This window comes from Acromyrmex echinatior, chromosome 17 (genome assembly GCF_024713525.1).
Source record: "Acromyrmex echinatior isolate Ae372 chromosome 17, ASM2471352v2, whole genome shotgun sequence".
In the NCBI taxonomy this organism is placed as follows: Eukaryota; Metazoa; Arthropoda; class Insecta; order Hymenoptera; family Formicidae; genus Acromyrmex; species Acromyrmex echinatior.
The window spans coordinates 7,217,514-7,245,006 of record NC_141868.1 but is presented as its reverse complement, the minus strand read 5'-3'; the positions used below and the strand labels follow the sequence as shown (position 1 = coordinate 7,245,006).

The 27,493-nt window shown below is 28.6% G+C and overlaps 2 protein-coding genes and 1 pseudogene across 2 annotated transcripts; 1 reads left to right on the top strand and 2 right to left on the bottom strand.

The window, feature by feature from the left end:
* Positions 1-1,254: 1,254 nt before the first annotated feature.
* Positions 1,255-23,818, bottom strand: LOC105149389 (gastric triacylglycerol lipase-like). The gene is made up of 3 exons (XM_011061766.2): positions 23,605-23,818; positions 6,473-6,615; positions 1,255-2,170 (listed from the first exon to the last, which is right to left on the bottom strand). Exons 1-3 carry the CDS (start codon positions 23,816-23,818, stop codon positions 2,012-2,014), a joined length of 516 nt encoding a protein of 171 aa, XP_011060068.2. The 3' UTR covers positions 1,255-2,011.
* Positions 9,559-16,985, bottom strand: LOC147906957 (lipase 3-like). Its single transcript, XM_087415252.1, has 4 exons — positions 16,852-16,985; positions 11,630-11,711; positions 10,412-10,679; positions 9,559-9,711 (listed from the first exon to the last, which is right to left on the bottom strand). Exons 1-3 carry the CDS (start codon positions 16,983-16,985, stop codon positions 10,467-10,469), a joined length of 429 nt encoding a protein of 142 aa, XP_087271378.1. The 3' UTR covers positions 9,559-9,711; positions 10,412-10,466.
* LOC147906956 (uncharacterized) lies at positions 15,669-21,974 on the top strand (annotated as a pseudogene).
* Positions 23,819-27,493: the final 3,675 nt, after the last annotated feature.

Here is a 27,493-nt window from a genome sequence, read left to right as displayed (position 1 = left end):
AAAAATGTATACAAAGAATTAAGAAATTTACAATGATCTTATTTAATATTACATTTTAATGAAATACAATTTTTAGTAATATATTATAATTTTAGAAGAAAAAAACTTTTTGGCAGGAATAACATTCTCATGATAAACAATAATTCTTTTTTTTTATATTTGCCATAAAAGAATAATTTGTAATACTTTTTGGTCCATAATTTAATTTTTCAACCAAGATAAGTATTTTTTATATAGTTGAAAGTACACTAAAGAAACATTTTTAACAAGAAAATATTAGGGGAGATCCCGTTCGCTACAATTCTTTCTTCGATTGCTTACAGTATTGTTTGCCTCACTTTTGCCGATAGTTCGTTTGTGCACAAAAATTATTGCCTACAACTCAATTGCATACATGCATTTTTACGCACAAATAAAAATTTTAGAAACGGAGCTTTACATTTGTTTACATGTATTATTGCCTATATGTATTCCCGGTCAAATATGATAATGGAATCGACGTTGATTCGATGTCGATTCTATTATCATTCTGACTGGGTTATTGCCTACAGTATAAGTACATACAGTATGGACACTGAACTTTTGATGTGGCCTCCAATTTTTAATACGCATGCGTCGATTTCCAACCAGGAAAATGGTTGCCTTCAGTAAGTTGAAATTGCATGTTAGATTAGCTGTATCTCCTTCCCATAAAATATAATTAACCCTTTCGCCTACAATATCGTATGAGACTCGTGGTAAGGAAATCGGGCCAAACATGAGTACACGAGTGAGAGCCATGATCATTCGTATAAAGCTTAATTTTTTTTTAATTTAAAAGAAAAGGGTAAAGGGTTAATAAAATTAAGTTTTACTAAAAAATTAAATCAAATTTTTTTAGAGACGCTATATTGTGTAGACTGTTATATTTGTATACGATAAAGTATTTTTGTAATAAAGTATGCATTTTGTGCGCGCGCGCGCGCGCGCGTGTGTGTGTGTGTGTGTGTGTACGTGCATACATTATTAAATTACAACTTCACATTTAATTACAATTTTCATGCAATATATTATTTTTTCATACATAATTATTCAATTACAATTCGTATAATATTTAATCAATTATTATTTTTAATTTACTTAGTACTGTTTAATATTATTATTATTATTAATGTGAATATTATCTTTATATAATGAGTTCGTACATTATATTATATAATTCTGATTTAAAAATATATTCGCTATAAACAATTTTGATGACATGACCGAATTATATTTTTTTTTTTTTTTTTTTTTTTTTTTTTAGAAAAATTATTCTATAGCTTTATTAAAACTTAAATTTATATTTATAAGCGCCTTTCCAATCCACAATATGGCGGCGAGTCATATAACCCGGGTCCCACTACATCAAAGGTGCCGACGCTCAGTGTCCATACTGTATGTATTTATACTATACCTACAGCTCGATTGCTTACAAGCACTTTTGCGTACAAATGTAAAATTAAAGTTAAGTAAGAAAATAATTTGTCGTGGTAGATATTGACAACAACGGAAACAGTTCTGTTCATAAGAATGAATATTTATAATGATACTTTTGAATACCAAATGTGCAACAGTACAATTATGGAAGTGTGTGCCCCTTGCAGGAGAGGGAGGGAGGGAAGTAGGGTGAGAATCGCTTCGCTTAGAAACGGGAAAATATAAAATAGTTTAATGTCAAATAAAATATATGTAGGCAATAATACATGTAGGCAAAAGTAACTCTGTTTTCTAAAATTTGTATTGTACGCAAAAGTGCTTATAGACGAGCTGTAGGCAATAGTATGTAGGCAAACATGATATTTTCTCTGAAAATTTTATTTGTGCGCAAAAGTACTTTCATTATAGACAATCAAGTATAGGTAGTAATTTTTGTGTGCAAACTATCGGCAAAAGTGTTATAGGCAAATAATACTATAGGCAATCGATTTATTAGTAAGAGGAGCCATTTTAAATATTAGACATAGATTAATTTATCATGGATTCTCCATGACTAATTATTATCAATTTTCTGAAGTAGTTCTATTACATGATCATACATTAAAGTTTTAACATCAATGGCAATTAGAAAATCTGCATGAGAAAATAATTTATATGCAATTTCTTCTAGCAGGATAACATTTGGCAAGCGTTTATACGTTTCCCATACATTCTGAAAATATGAAAAATGATAAAATAATGACATATAATAATGAAATATAAACAATTACTTTTTAAAACAATTATTTATTATAACCAATAATAATTTAATCGAGATCACTATATGAATAATAAAGATAAAGAAAAGGCCAATATAATCTAGAGAAGCTAGATATCTAATAATATTTTTATATTAAAATTCTATATCTTTAATATAACTCATAATAAAAGCTAGATAACTCATAATAATCTTTCAATTACATAAACTATACGCCGCTTACGGACTGGAAACACAATTATAAACTAAAGTTTAAATAATATTAGGTGTTGGAATTAATTCGTAGCGTTTTTTAATGAAAGAATGTTATTTATTTCACATGAGCATTAAAAAATACATTAATGAAAGTACTTCCCATCACTTGTAAAACGCTACGAATTAATTCCAACACCTAATAATATGAAATATCATAATTATGAATTGATTGTCGATTTGATGTCATGAAACAATCATGCAATTATTTCTTGAATTTCTTCTATTTGTATTTAGGTAGATAATAATATTATATAATTATATAGGCTGGAAAAGTGAGAGAGATCAAAGTGAGAAAAAAAGAAGAAAAAGAGGAATTAGGAAATGGATGATAGGAAGAAAAAATAAAGAAAAATTCCATATAATATTACGAAATTGCGACTCTATTTAAAAATTCAAAGTAATCTTAAATTATTTATAAAGAAAGAATATTTTCAATTTTTCATCCAATTATAGCTGGTATGAAACTGATCAAATTCTTGCTATAAATATACTATATACTTATGTGTGTAATATACTGAACTCGGTAAAAATAAGTGATACGACTTATTTGCAGTAAAAAATATAAAATAAGTTGCAAGAACTTATTTAAAATATTAGGTGTTGGAATTAATTCGTAGCGTTTTACAAGTGATGGGAAGTACTTTCATTAATGTATTTTTTAATGCTCATGTGAAATAAATAACATTCTTTCATTAAAAAACGCTACGAATTAATTCCAACACCTAATATTATATAAGAAATAGATCACAAGAAATTATTTAAAATAAGATATACACTAATAAGAAATACACTGGCGGAAAAAAATGAAGAGGTCCAAAAAAACCTACATAAATTAAGGTAAAATCTTAGAAATTCTTAATTTTTCATAGATATTCGTAGATATAATGAAAAGTAGAGTGAGGTTTATATCTTAGAAATTCTTATACATCGTTTGCAATGAACAGTAGAGGGTGCAGACACATAGGGAATAAGCTGATTTTTTGGCTCAGCCAGAATTGATCGATCAACGTCAAATCGATGTTAATTCAACATCGATCGACGTTAATTCGATAATTCGATTAATCACTTGTAGCTGGGTATGTAATAGGGCGTAGAGTAAGTCTGTAAGCGAAATAGATTTCACTCATTTTGCTTACGGACTTACTTTACACCCTATTACATCTCCAGCTACAAGTGATTAATCGAATTATCGAGTTAATGTCGAGCGACATTGAATTAATATCGATTTGACGTGTTTTCTACCCCAGTTAAAAGTTATTGTTGTTAAAGGTATATATTATTTATTAGTGATTGTTCTATATACACGCACGCACGCACGCACGCACGCACACGCACACACACACACACACACACACACACACACACACAAAATATATATATATATAATTTATTATTATTTAATGACATTATGTAAGAATATTAAATCAACATTTTTTGAAAAAATTAAAGAAAAACTGAGAAAATATTAAACAAATAAGAAAAGCACATTGAGTAGTTTATTGTAACAGTGTTTACAAAAAATGAAGATATTAGTTAATGAAACACTTTTATAAGACAAGTTTTTTTATAAAATTGTATCATTAAATGTTCATATAAAGACTTATTGTTATTAAAAAAAATAATAAAATATATTACGTAAAATTCATTTTATAATAACCTAAAATGAGGCTAACAAGGAGAGACTCACATAAGTATTTCACGGATTTTGATCAGCTTTTGCATAATTATTCTTGGACACTAAAAAATAATCTCTTTAAAGCAGTAAATTGCACCTCTGCGTATTTTCGAGAAAATCATGATTTTAGGTCACGACGACGGATCGCTTTCAAATTTGAGGGAATCGATAAATATTTAAAAAGCGAGTAATTTACACACACACACACACACACACACATTAAGCAATTAATTTTTAATGTCACCGTTTCTAACTTTTATTTAAAATAAAAAAATAACTTGCCTTTTATCTTAAATAAGTTTTCGAAGGCTATTTCTTATTTTAAATAAAAAATATTAGGTGTTGGAATTAATTCGTAGCGTTTTTTAATGAAAGAATATTATTTATTTCACATGAGCATTAAAAAATACATTAATGAAAGTACTTCCCATCACTTGTAAAACGCTACGAATTAATTCCAACACCTAATAGATTTCGAAAACTTACTTGAAATATAAAATAAAAATTATGTATTTTAAATAACCGTTTCAAATAATAAATACAAAACATTTTAATGATTTCGTTTATTTGAATATATACGAATATACAGAGTGATTTTAACATATTTCGTCACCCATCATGAGTAGGTAGAGAAAGTCCCGCAATAGTTAATAAGATATTAATTGCCAAATATTGGTCTTGAATAATTTTTTACTCAAATACCATCAACTTTACAGAAAAACTGCAAGAGACAAAAATCATTTATTTTCTTTTCATAAAACTCTAAGAATTTTTTCAGAATGTTTTATCAACTTTTTACTATATTTTCTTATTTTATCAACATAATAAAATAATATACGATACATAAATAAAATACGATACTAAAAAATTCTGAAAAAATTCTGAAAAAATTCTCAGAACTTTATGAGAAGAAAATAAATAATTTTTGTCTCTTGCAGTTTTTCTATAAAGTTGATAGTATTTGAATAAAAAATTATTCAAGATCAATATTTGGCAATTTTTAGTAATTAATATCTTGTTAACTATTGCGAAAATTGCAAAATAGTAGAGGACTTTTCGACTCAGTTTAGTTCGTTCTATCTACACAAAAGCGATTGGCAAAAACTTTCGGTACACCATGTGTGTGTGCGTGGTGTGTGTGTGTGTGTGTGTGTGTATGTGCATCCGCGCGCGCGCGGGTGTGTGTGTGTGTCGGTATGTATATTCGATATTCTGTATTGTATGAAAAAAAAAACAGACAATTGAATACAATAATTGTAGTTTTACCATTAACGTCTTGATTCTTCTTGCTATGATAACAATACCATGGTGAAATCAGAAAGGTGAAGCATTGTGCATGATAGGGTAAGGATGAGGCGAATTTCGACCAATCAAATGCTATCGACATTGTATAGTGTTTCAAGATGTTGTCATGACAGAAATGTGTATGATAGAAATCGAGAAAAGGGCTCAAGTCACTGACAGACATGTCGCTAATTTTAAAACAGATTTATGCGATATGAAATGAAAAGATCATGTTTTAATTAAATAAATTGTTAAATAAATAATTTAATAAATTATATGTTTGAAAATGATATTTTGCCATATGATTATTTTTTGCATTGCCAATCGTCTGACTGGCCAAGCCACAATTATTTTACTGTCTACTGCGCATCTTTCAGAATGCTTCACCTTTCTGATTCTACCATGAATAATACTACGAAGAGAAAAACAAGACAAAAAATATGTCGGAATCATAGACATATACAATACAGATGATTAACTCACATTGACAAAATATTAATGTTTCATTATTTCAGAATATACATGAAACGCTATTTTCGCGACTTTTGGCAGTTTACAGTGAAAATAAAAATAGACTATGTAAACATGAGTGGAATTAATTAATTCTTTTTTTGTAAATCAAACTTCTAAAATGATAAAAAGTCAGCGAAAACTGTTAACCAATACGGAAATTTACAAAAGTTTAGCAATTTTTATATCAGCGAAGCCAAATTGACGTCATCGGCGGTTCTAGTGGTAAAAAATACAAATCGATAAAAAACTGATACAACTTATTTAAAATAACAAATATTAATTGTTCCAAAAATTTATTTAAAATATTTAATAAAAAATCAAGGTCAAAAAAAGTTATTTAAAATAACAAATACTAAATAACATTTTAATTTCTTTTTTTTTATTTGAAATATATATTTTAAATAAATTTCTTTGAAATAGGACTAAGTCCTGATAGAATACGTATAGATTCATAATAACATTTTATTCTATTTTTCAATATATATTTTTATCAAAAGAAGTTTTTATAAGAAAGTCAAAAGTGATCTTACCGCTACTGGAACAAGTACATCGTTAGCACCGTAAAATAAAGCCAAAGGCGCAGTAACTTTGTTAAGATCATACGTTATGGGTGTCATCTGTCCATATTGCTTGTAATTGCCGAAATATCCATAGTCGAAGGTTTGAAATTTTTCTGTAACACAGTCAATATTAATTATCTACATAAATATAGAATTAAAAGCAAAAGATATTTGAAGATTTTAATCTAGATAATCGTAAAATATCATGACACGTAAACAACGTGTTGAAAGAATTATTTTTGAAGAACTGTTATATAGAGTATGATCGGGTATTATGAGCACCTTAAGGGAACATTTTAATATATCTAGCATTGAAGAATAAAAAAATTTTATGCATTTAATAGATTTGTTGATGTTTTATGTATTTTAGTATTGAAATTGATTATTTTAATGCAAATTATGAAATGGTGTTGGGTACTCTTATTACTCACCCAGTTACTCTCTGGATAGGTTAATATGAGCATCCTTAGGAGTAATATGAGCACAGGAAATTTTTTGTAAGAAATTATGCAGAAATGAAAGATTGAAATATACAGAGTGGCATCAATTTATGACCCCACCCGTCTTGAGCAGGTAGAGCAGACTAAACTGAGTCGAAAAGTCCTCTACCATTTGCAATGCTCGCAATAATTAACGAGATGTTAACGTTTAAAAATACGCAAAGCCGAATACGCACGTCTGTCCGACCCATTATTGCCGAAAATACGGCTCACCGACCGCGAGGAGCGGGAATGGCCTAGCAATCGTGCCATGCCGTTCGAGTTTAGAGGTGATGTTCACGGCAGTGAGCAGTGCCCTTGCCCCACTTCCCGCGCACTATTGATGGTGGATATTCGGCACTTTAGAAATAATATCTCGATCGCTAAAATTGGAAAATGATCAAGGACTATAGGAAAAAACTCAGTTCAACTTAGTTCGTTCTGAAGCGTGCATATGTACGTACAGAAAAATGTTACATAAATATTACTTGTTTCAAGTAATAATAAGAGTATTTTAAAATTATATTATCAAGAAAATATTCTTTGTAACGATATAATCGTTACTCAAAAAAAGAAAAATAAAAATTGCGTTTTCTCTTAGCACTAGAATGATATTTTATTTAACACTATTAACTATTTTTTTCTGTATACAAATATAATTTTATCATTTTAAATTCTTGACTAATGATTAATTGTTAACATTCTCTTTAATTTAACCGTCTTTATTTAACGTAATTGTTTAACGTTCTTTTTTAATTCCCGTGTCTAATAGATCAATAATAGTCTCGGGACTTTATGAAGTTAGAATGGCTAAATATTGTTTACTTTACATGTATAACAAAATATCTTATCTCAAGATTGAGAACCTTATGAAGTTAGAGGAAAAAACGTAAGAAATAAAAAAATAATGTACCTACTTATTTAATATGATAAATATCCGAAGTACATCCAAGGACTTCGATTCATTGCTTCGGAAATTTTCACAAACTGAGAAATGACCACGTTTCATTAAGTCTCATTAGTCTAGTGCGCGATTAACGATGAAACATTATGTCCGTTTACCATTAAAGTTTTGACGTAAAGACGAAATAACCTGAATTTTTGGAAGTTTTAAAAAAGTAACCGAGGAAATTAAGAATCGAAGTTCTATACATAAATTTAGATAAAACTTTGCAGCATTGGAATGTCACGAAGACAGATGCATCTTTCTATAACAGTTGGCACTACTAGTACCAATCATTACAGAAATGTAAAAGATGCTCATATATTACCTGCAATACTCATAATATCCCAGTAAACAAGAATGGATTAAAATGGATTGAAATTTTTTTCTATCCGAATGCGTATTTTAAATAGCGAATACTTTTTTTGGATTTAATTGGATTCAATTGAATTCAATTAAATTCAATTGGATGCAATTGGATTGAAAAACTGCATTTCCTATCCAAAATTTTGTATTGAACAGTATTCATAATTGTGTTTGTGTGTACAGAAAAAACTAATATTATTTTTAAATTGAAAGGAATAGAGATATGCTCCATGCAATTCCTATAAATGAATAAAAATGCATTCAGGATTGAAAAGCATTCATTTTAACATTCGTGAATCAATATTTTTGAAAATCTGAATCTATTTCAATTCATTCTTTCAATCTATTCTTTACTAGGATCCGATCTTACCCTATTATATTAATAAAAATATTAAGAAAATAGTAAAAAGTAGAAAACTTAACAATATTCAGGTACATTTTGCACATTTTTTTTCTTTATAATTAACTATAATAGTTTATGTTAAACGTTTGAAAAGAAAAAAAATACTCACTTGTAACAAAATTTTGGTAATAATGAATTAATAATTGCATGGATGTGCCGACTGGATAATAAGATAATATTTCCGGTCTATAATAATGCCGTCTGCAACAAATAATTTTATTGAAAACAATTTAGATTTATCATTAAAATAATATACAAAGGTCGTTTGAAAAGTTTTAAGCCTCAAAATAACATTACTCATCAAAACCATTCTGATCGTACATGTCTACAATCGTGTTTTGAAAGATCTGTAAAAATTATGCCATTGTAGGTGCTCAGTTGATGTTTGACAGTTTGTATTGATGTTAGTATTTTTATAAAAATGGAAAAAAATCGAATATCGACGATCGCCATAACAAAAATTTACGAAAAATTTGCGGTTCGAATTGATTAACTACCTATTGTATCCACCAGATCTGATCTCCAACGACTTCTTCTTATTTTCTAGGCTCAAAGTTAGGCTCGGAGGACAGATTTTCAACAAACACTGACACTGACTGGCACAAATGATTCTTAAACATCAAGCTTAACTTAAGCGTACAAAATGCGTTCTACAATTTCCGCAGATATTTTGTGAAACATGTGCGATTGTAGTACCAGAATAATTTTGATGAGTAATGCTATTTTCATGTTGAGGCTCAAAACTTTTCAAATGACCCTCGTACAAAGAAACATATAGGATTTTATAATTTTTAAAGAATGTAAAGCAGTGGCAATTAGCAGTTGCAATTAGCAAAATTGTATTAAGTTGATAACATACAGTATTAAGTTGCGCAGGATCGGATCCGATAATTAAAAATATTAGTGCAATACAGGCGGCCTGAGTAATTGTCTTATCTGCACATAGTGTTCTTGCTAACGTTATAGTCGTTGATGATAAGGAAGCTATTTCATATATTTCATTAGACTCAAAAAATTCCTAATAAACAAATATAATCATAAATATCAAAAATATAAATACAAAGATTGTAATAAAAATGTATATAATATGATATAAAAAGAAAATGTAATATTAAAACAATTACGTATTAACTCCTAAAATATTTATATAATCAAAATAAAATAACATAACGAGAGTTAATATGCAATTATTAAAATGAACAAAATCCATAGATACAGTAGCAGGTTTCGTTAAGAAAACGAGTAGCGTTTAAACGAGACAGTACGGTATATCTATACGCGAAGCGGTCAGAGAAATTTCCGAGTTCTCGATTACTCTATGTAATACAAGAAATTAATATGTACGGTAGATGTGATGTTTTTATTAAACATTTTAATCAAAATTGAAATTTTGTTCTATAATTAATATCAATATTTTATTCTATAATCACCCACAAAGTTGCAATAAAAATTTTGTAAGAGAATATCAAATATTCAAAAAAAAGTTTATGCATAATATTATAAAAGATGATGTCTAATTTAATAATCTATTTATTTAATAGCCTTATTAACACTTTATTAATTATAGTCATATTAATAATGAATATTTTTTAACAAAAGGATTATGATAATAAAAAATTATTTTTCCATTAGAATATTATTAATTAATACAAAATTTATATGTAAAATATACTTTTATATCTTAAAATACGATTTGAATAGCTCTTTACAATCTTTACCTCAAGAAACTTCGGTACATTATATGTATGCAAATATTCCACAAGAGTAGGCATTTCATTTGACATAGCGATCGGAGCAAAACAGACTCCCAATTTTACTTGCATTGTATTCTGGTCTTGTGGATAGTAAAATAAAAAATACGGTAGTTCCCATCGAAAAACCGACATAATGCAGAAATTTTTGTTTTGTATTACTAAGTACATAATCAATCATAGCTGGCAGATCCCTCGTTCCTATCTCATGATAGCTAGACAGCAATAATATATTCTAAATCTGTAGCAATGAAAATTTTACTGCTAACAAAAATGAATATAATAGCAAAGTCATTGCTTTAAGTATAGATTTTCACTGCTATCAAGTTAGTCTGTCTACTCTTACATAAAGAAGTGGACTATTTCATTCGATTAATCGAAGTGGTTTAAGCATTAGTTGATAATGCATTGCAAGATGCATTGAATGTTACTGCAAGTGAATTTAGCAACATAGCGCATCGTTTGTTGTATGTTTTTCGTTTATCATCGTTACGAGCGAGATGCATCTTGAGACACATATGACATAAATATAAGAAACAGAATAAAATAATTAAAAATAAAATAATAATAATTAAAAATAAAGTTAATAGATTGATAGCATGTTCTATTCAAAATCTATCTCCGTAGGCTTTGTTATCTGAATTTGAAATGCCATGATTCTATCATTATTTAACTTACAAATTCATTTCTTTTTGGAGTAAATTTTTCACTCTAATTATTGAATGGATTTTTTCCATTGTAATAAAATTCATTGGCAGTAACATTGGCGTAATTGCCACTAATGTCTGTATTGAAATTTTAATAATGCAGTGAAATTTCATTGCTACAGATTTAGAATATAAGTTTTATTTTTTTATCATTATATCTTTATAGTACTGCAAAACCATCGAATATTTGGTAAAAAATTTGTAATTTAGCTTGGTCGATTTTTCTTAATAGAAATACAGTACGTCTTTGCACAATATTATGAATCTATTTTTTTATTAAAAAACATTGATTTTATTTAGAATTTTTAAGAAAAACTTAACTTGAATTAAATAAAATACGAGAAAAAATATGTTTAAATAATATTAAAAAATTGAGATAATAAAAAATCAAAAGTGACAAGAAATTTATTTTTTTTAAATAATACTTGCAAATATTAAAGATTTACCTATATTGTCAAAAGTTTCAATCTCGTGAAGATAATTTTATATGTGATCTGCAATAAGTATTTCCTCTGTAATTTCCGAGCCATATATCATATCCTTCATCAGAAACAAAAATGCTGAAATATAAGATGATACATTAATTTTCTTATTATTGGGTCGGGGAAAAAGTTTCTTCGTATTTTTTAATTCAAAATTGTATATACAATATCTTCGTCAAAAATAAATGAAATTTCAATTTAAAAAGAGAGTTTTAAAGCTTGAAATCTCTATTTTTGAAAGATTACTATATTTTTTCAGTTTCTGTGAATTTGATAATTTTTACATCAAAAAAACTGCGAGCTGAAAAAGATGAAAATTTTTCTTTTCACTTTGAGGGTCTCTCACGTGTCCAAAAAAAATTTACAAAAATTTTCGACTACCTATCGTGAAAGCTCGAAGCTTTTCCTACAAAATCATTTTTTAAAAATGTTCCTATGATTTTTTGTTACTGAGTTATTCGCGAATTAAGTAAAGGAGCATTCTAACTTTGATTGCTCGTAACTCCGATAAAAATCATCTCACCGCAATTTAAAAAACAGATTCTTAAAGCTAAAACTTTGCTCTAACGAATAATATAATTGTAACGAAAATTTTGCAACAAATGAAAAACTTTTGCAAAAAATTTTTTTTAAATACGAAGAAACTTTTTCCCCGACCTAATATAATATTACCGAATTAAGTAGTCTTAGTCATTATTTTTAATAAAAATTCGATCATTATCTCTTTATCAAGACACATTTATTCTGATAATTTTCTGTTAGACATATTTTATTTATTCCAAAATATTATCTGTTTTTTCCAAATATGTATTATTATCTAAAATATAATATATTGTCTTGTATGTATATGGAATGCGGATACGTAATCTGCACGCGGAATATATATATTAAATAAATGAAAGCACAATTGAATAAAGATTGGAAAATTATGGTGCGCAAAGTAATATTAGACATATATGGTTCAAACATTGCGAATTATTCGGCTACTGGAAAAAGAGCTAATAGACCTGCAATTGATCATATGTTATTTAAAGGATTACATGGTAAATATTTTAACACATTTAGCATTCGCATTCACATGTTCTACAATATTTTAATTTATTCTGTTATATTGATTTGATTACTACGCCAGACTTGTTTGTGACTAGATCATTGTCGATATACGGCGTCGATAGAAAAATGTCAGATTTCGAATGCTTCACACGTTATTTGATATGATGCATATTAACGAAATTATTTCCGTTTTTTTTTATACGGAAAAAGATACCCACTTTTTAAAGTTTGATAATATTGTAGTTTAACTGCAAAAAAATCGTTTTTGTTATTAAGTGAACGTGATAGTGCAACTCTTGAAGAAGCAAAATCCCTGTAAATTGCTGTGCGACTGCTCAAAGATGAAGAAATTAAATTTCCTGCAGACTAGTTTTTAATGAACAAATGGCTTTTTGCAAAAATTAAAGAACTTTTACAGGCTTGTTCAAATTTGTTCGTCATTACGAGGGCTACATTTTACGAAAATTTCAAAGCTTTGCGTTTAAATCTCAATGAACAGAGAACAAATGAAAAAAGGCCTTTTTGGGGTTTTTTAAATATTTTTTCTACTGAAGTAATAGATCAATCTTAATGTTTCACGTCTCATTTTATAGTATTATTTCGAATACATATATTTTTTTATATCGATTTTTTGTCATACAATTAATATCTTCCGTTTTAAGTGAAACTTTTTACAACTATTCGATTTTTTTCGCATATTTTCTTCATAAATCTCGAGTCTCGAACATACGCATTTCTTTTCTTTCGAAACTTTCTTTTTTGAAAAGAAATGTTGGTTTATAATTTTTTTCCGGTAAAATTCTACTTCTATTGAACTATTCTTGCTACTTGAGTTTATGAAGGAGAGGTATACTATACAACGCGCATAGAAAATCGTAAACAATTAAATATCTCGTAAATTGTTGCGTTTTAATGATTTATACTATTTTGGATTAATGAGAGAGGTATACTATTCCTACAATTTATTAAACTTATATGTTATTTAGAATGCCCTCTGACCTTTATTGATGCCTATAGAGGGCCGTCGAGCGACCGAGATTGCTAAGAAAGCATTTTCGGTCGCTTGAAACAAGTGATTAGTGTGAGAAGGAGCTGTCTTGGTCACTCTCGGCGTGCCGCAGGCGAGCACACGATATAGACTCGTGCTTAAGTGTGTGGCTACCGTTTTGCCAGAACGCTGTCTCCACCGTCAACACAGAGTTCTTGGCTGAATAGTCAGGAGCCTTAAAAAATTGACAATTGACTTTTCGATGAAGCAAAATTCCAGCTTTAAAAATCTGTTTTTTTAATTGCAGTACGATGATTTTTAACAGAGTCATAAGCAATTTAAAATTAGAATGCTCTTTTCACTTAATTCGCGAATAATTCAATGACAAAAATACGTAAAAACGCATTTTTACGGAAAATTTTAAGTTTTCGTATTAGATATTAAAAAATTTCGCAACAAACATATTCTATATATAATTTTGAGCTAAAAACAACTTTCTGGCCAATTCAACAGATAAAATGGAAAAAATATATTTGACTTTCTTAGAATGGATAAACATACAAGATAATACTGTTACAAAGAAAGAATTGATTGATTTTATTAATAAAATGACTTCGAACAAAAAAAATGCCGAGAGACAAATAAATCAGGAACAAAAATAAAAAAGTTAAAAAGAAAAAGAAGACAAAAGGAAATCAAGACATATCACAAACTATTAACAACGTAAGAAATAATGAATCTATGGATAATAACTTCCAAAATTACGAAATTGTAAAGAATACTAATAATGAAACAATCCTCTCTACGAACGCAATAAAAAAATACAATTTTTTGAACAAAAATAAATTAGAAATTATTGGATCGTAACAAAAGTTTATATTGCTATAAAAATTCATAGCAAAATTCAAACAGTAATAACTTGGTTAAAAATAAATAAAATTTAAATTTCAAAAATTAGTTTATATAAGCTTAAAATTCTCTTTTTTTGAAAGATCATTATTTCTTTTGAATTTTTGTGAATTTGCTCTATCGAAACTGTAAAATTTTGCTTTTTTGAAACTTTGCTCTCTTGAACAGTATAATTGCCAAAGTTTTTAAAAATATGTAGATATGATACAAATGAAGTAGCGTTACAAACTTTTGGTACGCAAGAAAAATTAAAATTAAAAAAAAATTATAACTAAAATATTTTTATTTTTAGAGTCGTTTCAGCAATATATATTGACTAATTTATAAATGTTTTTATTAATTTAATCTATTATAATTCAACTATATTATCTATTATATTCAATTAATTTTATCTATTTAATATATTATATTCAAGTATATTATTAATATCACATAATATTAAATAAAAATATCTATAATATATCTCTAATAAAATGATTGACAATGTAAAAATTAAGCAAAGTTTGCAAGTAAATACAATGACTTTATTGTAGACTGACACAGGAAAGATCTGACCAAGAAAATAAAAGGGGAGGACCAAAAACACATGTGTGATCAATACATGTATAATGGAGACTAACTAACTGAACGGTACAATCCAGTAGATGTCGCACACAGCGATTGTGCTTCTACATTCCCTCTATTGATATGTGTTAGTTTAAATAGATTTTGTAATCTGATCAAATAAATTAATAAACAAAGTAATCAATGTACTCGTCAAACTAACATTAAGTTAATTTTAACATCTCAACACATTTCTCATGTTTGATTCTTGACAAAGGTTTTGTTAGCAATCATAAATTCGGTGCATAAATATCTTCAATTACTTTACTATTAACTAATTCACGAACAAAATGAAATGCAATATCTATATGTTTGCTACATTTATGAAAAATTTTTAGTTAACTCAATTGCACCTTGATTGTCACAATAAACAAGAATAGTCTTTTACATAATTCTTAAATTGCATATGGTTTAACAACAGTCTTTTTATGTATAACACTTCTCTATTTTAGACAATGTTACGTATTCGGCCTCTATTATTGATAACGATTGTTGATGTTTGCTTCTTGGACTTCCAACAAATAGTTCACCTGCTAAAATGAGTATGGTTCCCGTACATGATTTTCGATCATTAACGTCGCCTGCCCAATCGGAATCCGTATAAGCCTTTAATTTTTCATCGTTTTTACTATATTTTATACGATAATTCGAAATATTCGTCAAGTATCTAAGAATCTTTTTTGCTAAATTCCAGTCCGCTTTTTCAAGGTCTGAGCAAAATCTATTTAATACTCCTGCAGTGAACGCGATGTCGGATCTTGTTGCATTTACCAGATAAATAAGTCTGCCTACTAATTCTCTGTAGGATTTTTTTTCATTTCGATTCTTTCTTCATTGTTCGTCCCATCTGTTTGATCTTCGTATTTGATTCGATTGGAGTTAAAGTTATCTTCGCGTTCGCCATGTTAAATCTTTTGACTAAATCCTCAATGTATTTCTGTTGCGATAATTTAATGCTTCCAGTTGATCTGTTTTTTTCAATATTGATATCTAATATATTAATTATTGGACTATTTATAGATCTATTACATCAAATTGAAATTCAAGCTTGGCTTTAATTTCATTTATCCTTTCCAATTTCTTTGAGGCTATTGTTAGGTCATCTACGTAATTAATAAGAATTACTCGATTAACGTGAAAATATACACGCATGGACCTGCTTCTGTTCGTTGTGCACCTTCGTTAGTGATGTATGTGTCTAATTTCTTATACCACTCTCGTCCTCATTGCTTCAAACTATACAAAGATTTTTGTAATTTACATACTTTTTCTTCATTATCTGATTCGACGAACATCTCAGGTTGTTCCATATATATATATATACTCATCTTTTAATTCATCTTTTAATTCACGTAAGCTGAAACGGCATTCGGTTGGTGTACATGTGTATTTCTTCGTTTATCGCTAATAAGATACGTATGATTTCATATGCTACTTATGCAAATGTATCTTGATAATCGATACCTTCTTTTTACTCATGTCTATGTGCCACTAATTTTGCTTTGTATTTTTCAATTGAATTCTTGTTTCCTCTTGAGCTTGAATATCCATCTGTTTGTTAAAACTTTTTTATTCGATGGTCTTGATACTAGAATCCAAGTTCGATTCCTCTTTAGGATCTCAATTTTGTTTTTCATGGCAGCTAGTCATTGAGAGATATCATACCGATTTATTGCTTCATCAACCGACGCGGGGTCATTCTTTGTACCACTTTTTAGCGTAAATTTTCTTTGGCCTACCAACCTTTTCTGTCCTGTTGATTTTAGATCTACCAACTCCACGTTCATGAGTTTCCTCATACTTCTCAATTTCTTCATTAAGGACGTTCTCCGACTGCAGTTGTGCTCGACCTAAGTTTATTTGCGTTCACGAATCGCCCCCATACACAGAAAATATTAGTTGAGTATCACTCCGCTCTTTGGTTCTGCTCCTTATGCGCAGGGGCGCAAAAATGATCACTTCGTGCGATGCTGCATTTCTCGCTTCGCGTCTTTATACTCGTGCGTTGAGTTAGTGAGGTTATACTGTAAATACTGTCGAATTCACAAATAAAAACGAATGCTTTATTAGTAAAAAGAAAAATGCGAGAAATACCAGAACTTTAGCAGCATGTTAACTGTAAAAAAGAAAAAAATTCAACAACTTTTAAATGAACAAAATGAAGATCACATAGAAATTGGCGAAGGAAGTCGAATTGTCCAGTTGAAACATCTAGCGAAAAATCTGAAATACTTGAAATGCAAAAGTCTTTTAGATCTAGAAAAAGTGACGTAGGAAAAGCGAATTGGCCTCCATTCAGTTTTTGACATAAAATGCGATCAATGTGATTTTTTTTAATTCAGTGCACACTGGAATGATTGAAAATAATGTTTCACACATTAATGCAGGTGTTATACTTGGTAAGTCATTTCTGTAATTATTTAATCTAAATGTATCTATTATTTAAAAATATTTATATCTAAGTGAATGTACTTTGACAATTGAATTATATTTTAAAATAAACTGAAATAAGTGTTTTTTTATGCAAATTTCAAAAAAAATGTATCAATGTAATAACGCAAAGATTAATTGTCAAAATTAAATGAAAGCTTTTTAATTAAGAACTAATATAAATTTCAATATTACACATAAAGAAATAATTTAAAAAATAACCTTATTAATATATACTATTTTTGTCATGTTTTCGGTGCCATACATTCAGGTTCTGGAAGCACAAGCTTGAATAAAATCCTAGCATGTGCAGATATTCCAATTTTTTCAAATGACTACAAACATTATAAAAAAATGATTGGTTCAGCAATTGAATCAGAAGTAACTGATAGTTGTAAACGAGCTGCTTTAGAAAAAAGAAAGCTAATGATCGAAAATATTAAGAATTTGTGTGAGCAGTTGTAAGATATGTGAATAATTGAACAAATTTAATATGTTATAATTATGAACTACAAAATAAGAAATAATTGTTAAAAAATGTAGATTTATGCTATTTTGATGATTTTCATTTTTTTTATTTTATATTATAGAATATGCATAAATAAAGTCTTATTTTCTCTTATTCATGTGTTTATAAACTTTTTAGGTCACAAAATATTGCTAAAGATATTTATCCGTATCTAGGCACTATTAACTCTTCTGTACAAATAGAAAATAGTGAATTTAGGAGAAATTATTATTTATAAATATTATTTCATATGATACGGGCTAGTCCAAGCTTTGAATAGTTATAGCACTATAATTGATTTTTATCGGGAAAAATTCTGGACTACTAGAAATAGAAAATGTTTAAAATGTGAGTTAGGTTATAAAAAAGAAGACCATAATTGTCGCATGAATTTTCGCGATAGCGCTAAGGTGATAGCGGCAGATGCTAGAGTTCAGTTAATCACAGTAATATTCTTCAAAAGGTCGGTCTACTTTTCGATACGATGCTTGTAGTTTTTTAAATGCTTTAAGAACTTCTGAACGACTACACAACATAATTGTCTCTGTATATCGCGTATAGTCGTCTATGAATGTCACAAAATATCTGACACTACCGATTCAGTTTGTATTGGGCCACATATAAGCGAATGCAAATCGAGTTTTTCCTTACAATGATGTGTAGATTGTTTGAACGGTAATTTGTGGATTTTTGCTTTGTTACATACTTCACAGTTTACATGAACCGATTTTGAGCTGTCGTTCATACTAATAATTATTTCATCTCGTTTTAATTTTTTTAGATCATTTATACTTAAATGTCCAAAACTGATGTCGTCTTATTAAATTGTCATCTTCTTTTTCCTTCATTTGCATGGCGCTCATTTCCTTGTCTCGACGACATATAATTGTTCTTGTCTTGAGGCCGTTAGGGCCATCGATCCGTTTCACTATTGCGCGAACTTGATTAAACACTATGCCGTATCCATAGTCGGTGATGTTAGATACAAACAATAAATTGCTTCCAAGTTCTGTACGTAAATCGTATCTTTCAACTTAACGCGGTTTTTCATATTCTTGCATATTTTGACCTAATTCTATCTCACCGATGCCTTTCGATCTTATACAGTGTTTTGCGGAAGTGTAAACATCTATTTGTATTTCTTCATTTAAGGCACTGAATTTTTCCTTCTCATTAAGCATATGTTTTGTGTCACCGTTATCAAGACAGGGTATTGTGAAGCTTCGATATTATATGTCACTACTATCATCGCGTCGTTCCTAGAATAATTGTTTTTAGATTTCAATCTAGTCTTGAATTTTGTGTCCGATTTTTTTACAGTTAAAACACTTTCCACTGAATTTCCTATTTATTCTTGTTAACATTATTGTTTAAAAGTTAAATAATTAATACTAATAACAATTCAGCAATCCATTACAAACATCTGGATCTTAATCGGATCACTTTCAATACAAATACAGACAAATTAAATGATATTACAAACTATAAGATATGAATCCGGCAATGATTGTGTGTCATTTTGTTTATTTGATCTCTGAAATTGCTTTTTTCACTTGGGTCTTTGAAATCTTTCTGATTGCAGAACTTTTTATATACAATACGCGTATGTATCGTTATATGTATCGCAATGATTATCGTTATTAAGCAATAATTTGATATTATAGTAGTGAACATAGACCGTGCAAACGTTCAAAGAAATAAAGTATTTATTTTTATCGAAGGGATCAGTTGACAACAACAATGTTTCCATACAGATGTAAGTTGTATTACTAATAAACGCGATGCTGCGAACACTTTGCACAAAATTTAATGGTAAAAATTTAATGATAAAAATTCTATTATGGAATGTGAACTAGTAGTCCATGTTTAAATTATATTGTATATGCTGCATTAAATATTAGATAAATAAATATTAAAAAATATTTTCTTTGAAAATTTATCTTTTCTCTAATCTCTTCATCATTCCTTCTTCATATATTTTCGTGATATTAAATTACTTAATAAGAAAGCGCGTTCGGCTAAGAGAGAAAGAGAGAGAGAGAGAAAGAGAGAGAGAGAGAGAGATCGACTTGTACTATTAAAATATTATTAAAATTGTGCTTATATTATTCTATTGTAAAGTCACATCGTAAAATAAAAGCCCGTAAAATAAATATCATATTTTTTTAATAAAATCGCGTGCGAGAGAATACATGTCAACAATTTGTGACTATTATACGCCAAAATTGTATTAACAATAAATGATACACTAAAAGATTGCGTGAAGTTTATGATGAAACTTCAATCATGGAGCGTGAATTAATAATGTGCGCTTCAGATGAAATTGTATACACTGCGTTATATTTAAAGTAAGAAATAAATTAATGTAATAAATTTATTTTAAAAAATGTGTATGATACTTAAATATATTACTGAATTTTTTTAATTACTTTTAGTCTCCTTTTTCCCTGCCTCTATTCAGCGGAAGAATAGAATTATATGATAAGAAGGCGCGCAATTTTTTCCTCGAATAAGTTAATCAAGTTATCTTAAGTTAAAATAAAAATTGAACAATAAGAAATTATAATTCTAATCTCTATTTCTTTCTGGGTTTCCTCCACAATTCTAAAATATTTTTTTCGCTCCCTTCTATGACATTATCTACTTGTCATGTAATTTTGAAACCTGCACATTCCTGTTTCTTTTTACCGTGAATGGAAAAGAATCTTCTTTCTCTATAGTTATTTAGAATTAATTAATAATATGATAGCTGTTTAGTAGTACGACGTAGTACAATAAGTGTTCAATACCTACTCAATAATAGTTTATAATGATTTGATAATTAAGAACGCTCAGCTATTTATATTACATTAATAAAAATATTATTATAATTAGTTGCTAAATTAAAATCATTGTTAATTCGATTGTCATATCATTAAACAATTGTAAAACAAATACCATATTTATTTAATAAAATTGTGAGCAAGAAGAAAAGAGAACGGGAGAGAATATAACGGGAAGAAGAGAGAGCGTGAATATTATAAGTATAGAATACTAGATAGGAGAGAGAGCACGAGTACTATGACGAGTATAGGACTACGGCGAGTGGGATATATAATATATCATTATGCGCACTATTTGGCAACGTCGCAATGTATAAAATTACTTTCATGATGTCATCGCGAAATATATCGTATTAACATGTCGAATGTCTTTAAAAAGATCTTTTATTACACTAACAAAGCTGCCGTATATCGGCGCTTGTATTTTTGATCTCTTGCTTGTGTTCGTTGAATTATTCCATATGCATTCCTGAAGAAATGTGATAGAGGAAACGAATTTAATAGATTAAATTAATAAAAACATTTTTTTCTCGGACAATATTACTGCATCAATCGTCTACGAGTACCCTCCGCGCCCCGCGCCCCTCTCGCTTACCGTTGGTAGAATTAGAATTCGTTATACTATACTACTGCGATAATGTACCTTCCATCCATAAAATTATTAATAATAATATAATACTCAGAAACAGACAGTTAAATTACATTAAAACATAAATTTATTAAAATTTATTAAAAATTGCTTATATTAGAGCATAATTATAATAATAACATTCATTAATATTAATAATTATGATACTTATTATATATTTTCATCATTTTATTATAGAGATATATTATAGATATATTTTTTTATTTAATATTGTGTGATACTAATAATATAGTTGAATTATAATAGATTAAATTAATAAAAACATTTTTCTTTTACAAATTAGTCAACGTATATTGCTGAAACGAATTTAAAAATAAAAATATTTTAGTTATAATTTTCTTCTAATTTTTAATTTTTATTGCGTTGGATCGTACCAAAAGTTCGTAACACTACTTCATTTGTATTATATCTATATATTTGAAAAAAAATTTGGCAATTATACTGTTTAAGAGAGAAAAATATGGAAGGCATAGGCGAAACGTCATCACGCGTGTTATATTTATGTAATCCATCAACCGGAGTTCTATGTTTATTTAACACTGATAGCGCCAGGACTACCTCGCGTCTTCTCTCTCCTTCCCCTCAACTACGAATATCCCCCGCGCCCTGTGCCCCTCTCGCTTACTGTTGGGCTAGAACCTGTTATACTATACTATTTATCATTTATATACTCAAGAACGTTTGCTACGTTTTTTTGAATTTCACAAAAACTTAAGTATCTTGGTAAAAAAAAAAAAATCATAGAAAAGTTTTTAAAAATACATTTTAAAGAGAAAGAATATACTTCAAATTTTAGAAAAAAATAAAATTTTAAACAATAAAATTATATACAATAAAAAAATCAATTTGTGAAAAATTATTGCAGCAATTTTTTTTCTGAAAGCATTTCAAAGCTTAAACAATCTACTTGAAATATTTGTTTATTAAATTTTGTGTGATAATGTTTCATTCACATTGAGCGCTTCAAAGATCGACAAAAACATTTTTAAAAAATATTTAAAAAAAGTTTCAATTTTTGTAATTTCGAAAATATCATAGAGTCAAAATCCAAACTCCAGTTTAAAGCTCTATTTTTCCTCTTTGATATGCATCTTTACATCTAAATTTCCCTACGATTTTTTTTCACCGAGATACTCGAATTTCTGTGAAATGTGAGAAAATCGCAGGCATTTCCGAATTTATAAACGATAGTGTATATTCCAAGTAGCAGATGAAATTTCAATAGAGGTTGTGATCAAACCTATTTTGCTATCTTAATTCCTTGTAAATCAATCTATTTTAACACTAAAAACAGTGAAAAGGGAAATTTGCGACACTATTATAGTCAAAGTAGGAGTGAACCTGTCATTTTAATTGAATCTATCTTGATATTTTAACTCCTACTATATAATAGGATTAAAGATTTAACCAAAGGTCACAATTTTGACTCGGACAAATATAGGATGCAAAATGCGGAATTTGCTGAATGTCATATCCGTATTCTATACACGGATTTCATATTCTACATGCGAATTCTACACGCTACATTTGCATTTGAATTTTTCTTCATTTGTTGAAAATAGTGCCACGAAATAGTGTCTGTTGACGTAGCTCCGTGTTATGAATTATGGCACAGTGTGGCACTATTATCCCCTTTGACATTTAAGGGAAAATTAAAATATCAGAAATTTTACCGATATATGTTTTAAATCTTCGAAATTTCAAACTGTATCCTTTTTTGAGGACAGGTAGATACTGTCAATTTTTGCGTTTTAATTTTTAGGAAGCATTTAATGCGATTTTTATTAATATTCATTCAAAGTTGAGTGTTTCCTAAAAAAGCAGGTTGGACAAAAAAGAAATATACGTTGAACTAGTTTTGAACTAATTTTTTTATTCAATTCAAAACTAGTTCAATGTATATTTCCTCTTTGTCCAAAATGCTCTTCTTGGTCGCTAGGAAACACTTAATTTTCAATGAATATTAATCAAAATTGTATTAAATGCATCATATATTGAGGGTCACTCACCAAGATCTTTGTCAGGACCGGTTAACACCCAGAAATCAGATGAGGCAAGGATACCATTTTGAAAGAATATAACTCCTCTTTTCTGTCGACCTTTACATAAAGGACTTGCTGATATTCTGTGAATCGTCAAAATATAACCATCTTCTGTTGTGACGTAATGCTCCTCAGCAGAGTAACCATATCTCTCTACTAAATCAATCTTTGTAATAGACATATAAAGTGTTAAAGAAAAATTCGTTTTTTAATAATTTTATTATATTATAATATTTTATACGTAATATATTTTTTTACATAACTCTGGTGGAAAAATTTTGCTGAAATTATTCCACATTTGAAACACTTTTCGATAAAATTTCAGCATTTCAGAAAAATTTCAGTCTAATTTCAGCGATTTTTAGCTGAAAATTCATTTTTAGGAAAATTTTAGAAAAATTTCAGCAAAAATTTTAGAGAAATTTCAATAAATTTCAGAGAAATTTCAAAGTAATTTCAATTCAGTTTCTACGATTTTTCAGTATATTAGCTGAAAAATTCAGTTGAAATGTTCCAAAATGTGGAATAATATCAGCAAAATTTTTCCATCAGGCAAAATAATAAATTATTGCTTTATTTATAAAAGAAAATTCTATTCAAAATTTCATATAATTGATCTACACTGTCAAAACAAAGGTTGTTTTCATTTACATAAAAATTAATTTTTCGATATATCGTACATTAATATAACTTTCTTATTTAATTCAAAATATTTTTTCAAGTGTGCCTTTATAGTAAAATAAGATATAGAAAGAGGATCAACCACTTACAAAATCCATTGTAGTTACATTATTCACTGCAGTTTTGACTTCTTCTGATTTTCTTACTCTTACTATACCGGGATCCTTAGGAAATAGATAATTGATTATTGCTTTTTGAAGGAACATTAAATCTTTCCAGAAATTTAGTCTTGCTTGCATTAACACTACAGTAAGCATAAGTATGAAGATAACAAATTTCATTTTCATTCTCATTAAATTGTCGATACTGGAGATTCAAAGGTATTAGATCTTGTAAATGTAGACAATATTGATATAAGTTTTATAACAACTACCTTCATTTGCAGGAAACCTATAAACGTAGTTGGTATTAATTAATTCATTAATCATTTGGTTGAATCTTTCTTACAGTACATGTCAAAGAAATTCATTAAATGTTAATTTTCAATTGTTTGTATTAAATAACTACCAATATTAAATTATAATTTTATTGAAGTTAGTGAAATTAATAAAATTTATTTAAATTTAAATTAAATTATAAATTCAATAAAATTGAGTATAAGAGCTAAATGATCCAAGCACGTTATACGGTGCAATAAAATATATTATTACAAACACAAATTCTCCATACGTTTCGGCTCACAACGGAATCATTTTTATGGATACATAACTTACATCAATACTATTATTATCTTCTACTATTACGTCGTTAGATATTGTATATAAAACCTGTCGCAACAATTAACATTAGCACGCTTTAGAGAAATCTTCTTAGATCAAAAAACCATTGTTCTGCCATTATGGTATTGGTGGTATTGGTTGTCCTTTTTTTTTTTAATAATGTCGCAAATTAAAATCATCAAACCGCATTCGGAATCGTAATTTCCATAAAAATTATATCAGGATAAATTATTATGCTATAATGGTGGTATTGACTGTAAAATTAGAAAACAAAAGAAAGGAATTAACACAATGTAAAGATTAAAAATTTATTGTTTTTACCTTAGAACATTGGAGACTCGACGGACTGAACAGGAAGATAGCTTACATGTCAACAGATTATTCGATACAAACGTAATGACATGAGAGGAACGGGAAAGACACGACAACGCTTCGTAACAAATGCGTAGAAGGAGGATTAAACTAATCAGATTAAGAAATCAATAAGTCACTTATTAGCTAATAAATCTATAAAAGGCAAATATGCTTCTGCAAGAAATTCTGTATCATTTTGCTTGTTCAATCTTTTTTTTGTTTAATTATATGGATCATCTCAGAAGTTAGTCTTTTATTATACTGCTTTTCGTTATCCAATATCTGAATCCTTTTCAGTAAAAATCGTGATTATTATTCTGTCATCCTGTGTAGAAATCACTGACGGTGAACCGTATTTCTTTCTTATGAACTGTGCTCATCGACACGTGTTTTCAGCTGTCTTTTATTTAATTTGGCCCACGTATGTAGCATCACAATCCTGACACGAGATCTTATAAATCACATCGCTATGAGCCATAACTTCTACTGAGTCTTTTCCAGTTTTAAAAAAATTTATTAATGTGTTTAGAATTGAAAAACCGGTCTTAATATTTTTTATTTTTTTATAATAGATGACAAATTCTCTGAAATGTTTTTTACTGGAAAATAAATCGTTTTTCTTTGATATTTCCATTGTTCAATTTGATTTTTACTCGTTTCTTTTTATTAGAAAATAGATATTTAAGTCTATTCCTAATTGTCGAGAAAATGAAAGCTAATAGATAACAATTCTCAATTAAAAGACTAATTGCCTCCATAAGATTTTTCTTATGGAAGGATAGATCTAAAAGGAAGATTGATCCATCATACCATAAATAACTCCTCTTTTATGTAATACTGAGTAGTGAGAGCAAAAATTCGAATCTGCCGGAAAACGTAGGTTTTATTTATATAAATCAAAAGACAGTTTGTTATCAACTGAAATGACAGTAACATCAAGGAAATTTAAACTATTGCTCTCACTTCCATTGTGAACCGTAATCTTCCGTGTAACGAATTAAAAGTTTTTAAAATATCAAGCAAATCCGCAGGCGCGGCCAAGAAAATGTCATCAACATATCGCAGATAAAATGACAGTTTTATTGGAATTAGATTCAGTGCTCTCAATTCCAAATTTTCCAACGCAAAGTTCGCAACAATTGGAGACAGTGGAGAGCCCATAGGCATACCATAAATCTGTTTACAAAAGATACTAACAAATTTGAAATAAATCGAATCCAATACTAGGCGTATAGTAAAAATAAGTTCCTCTTGAATGATGGAATAGTTTTTTAAAAATCATCTCCCATTTTTTCAAAATGCAGTCAATGGCTAAATCAGTGGGCACATTTGTAAAAAGTGACACCATATCCAAAGTAAAGTAAAATACATTTAAAATCAGGATTCAAACAGAAACTATTCAGCTGTTCTATTAACTGGAAACTATTCGCGACATAGCTAGCTGCTTTTGGAATGCTCTTTTTTATCACAGTGTGTAGAAAAAACGCCAAATAATACAATGGACTATTGATGGATGAGACTATTATGCGTAATGGATATCCAGATTTATGGATTTTCGTCAGCCCATAGGCTCTTGGTTCAGATGTGGTGGAACTAAACCTAGTATTGGATTCGACTTATTTCAAATTTGATCTTTTACAAATAGATTTATGATAGGTCCATGAGTTCTCCACTGTCTCCAATGTTATTGAGAACGTGGCGTTGAAAAATTTGGAATTGAGAGCACTGAATCTAATTCCAATAAAACTGCCATTTTAGCTGCGATATGTTGACGACATTTTCTTGTCCGCGCCTGCAAACTCGCTTGATGATATTTTAAGAGCTTTTAATTCGTTACACGGAAGATTACGGTTCACAATGGAGGTGAGAGCAATAGTTTATATTTCCTTAATGTTATTGCCATTTCAGTTGATAGCAAACTGTCTTTTGATTTATATAAAAAAAACCTATGTTTTCCGGCAGATTCGAATTTTTGCTCTCACCACCCAGTATCACATAAAAGAGGAGTTATTTATAGTATGGTGGATCAATCTTCCTTTCAGATTCATCCTTCCATAAGAAAAATCTTATGGAGGCAATTAGTCTTTTGATTGAGAATTTTT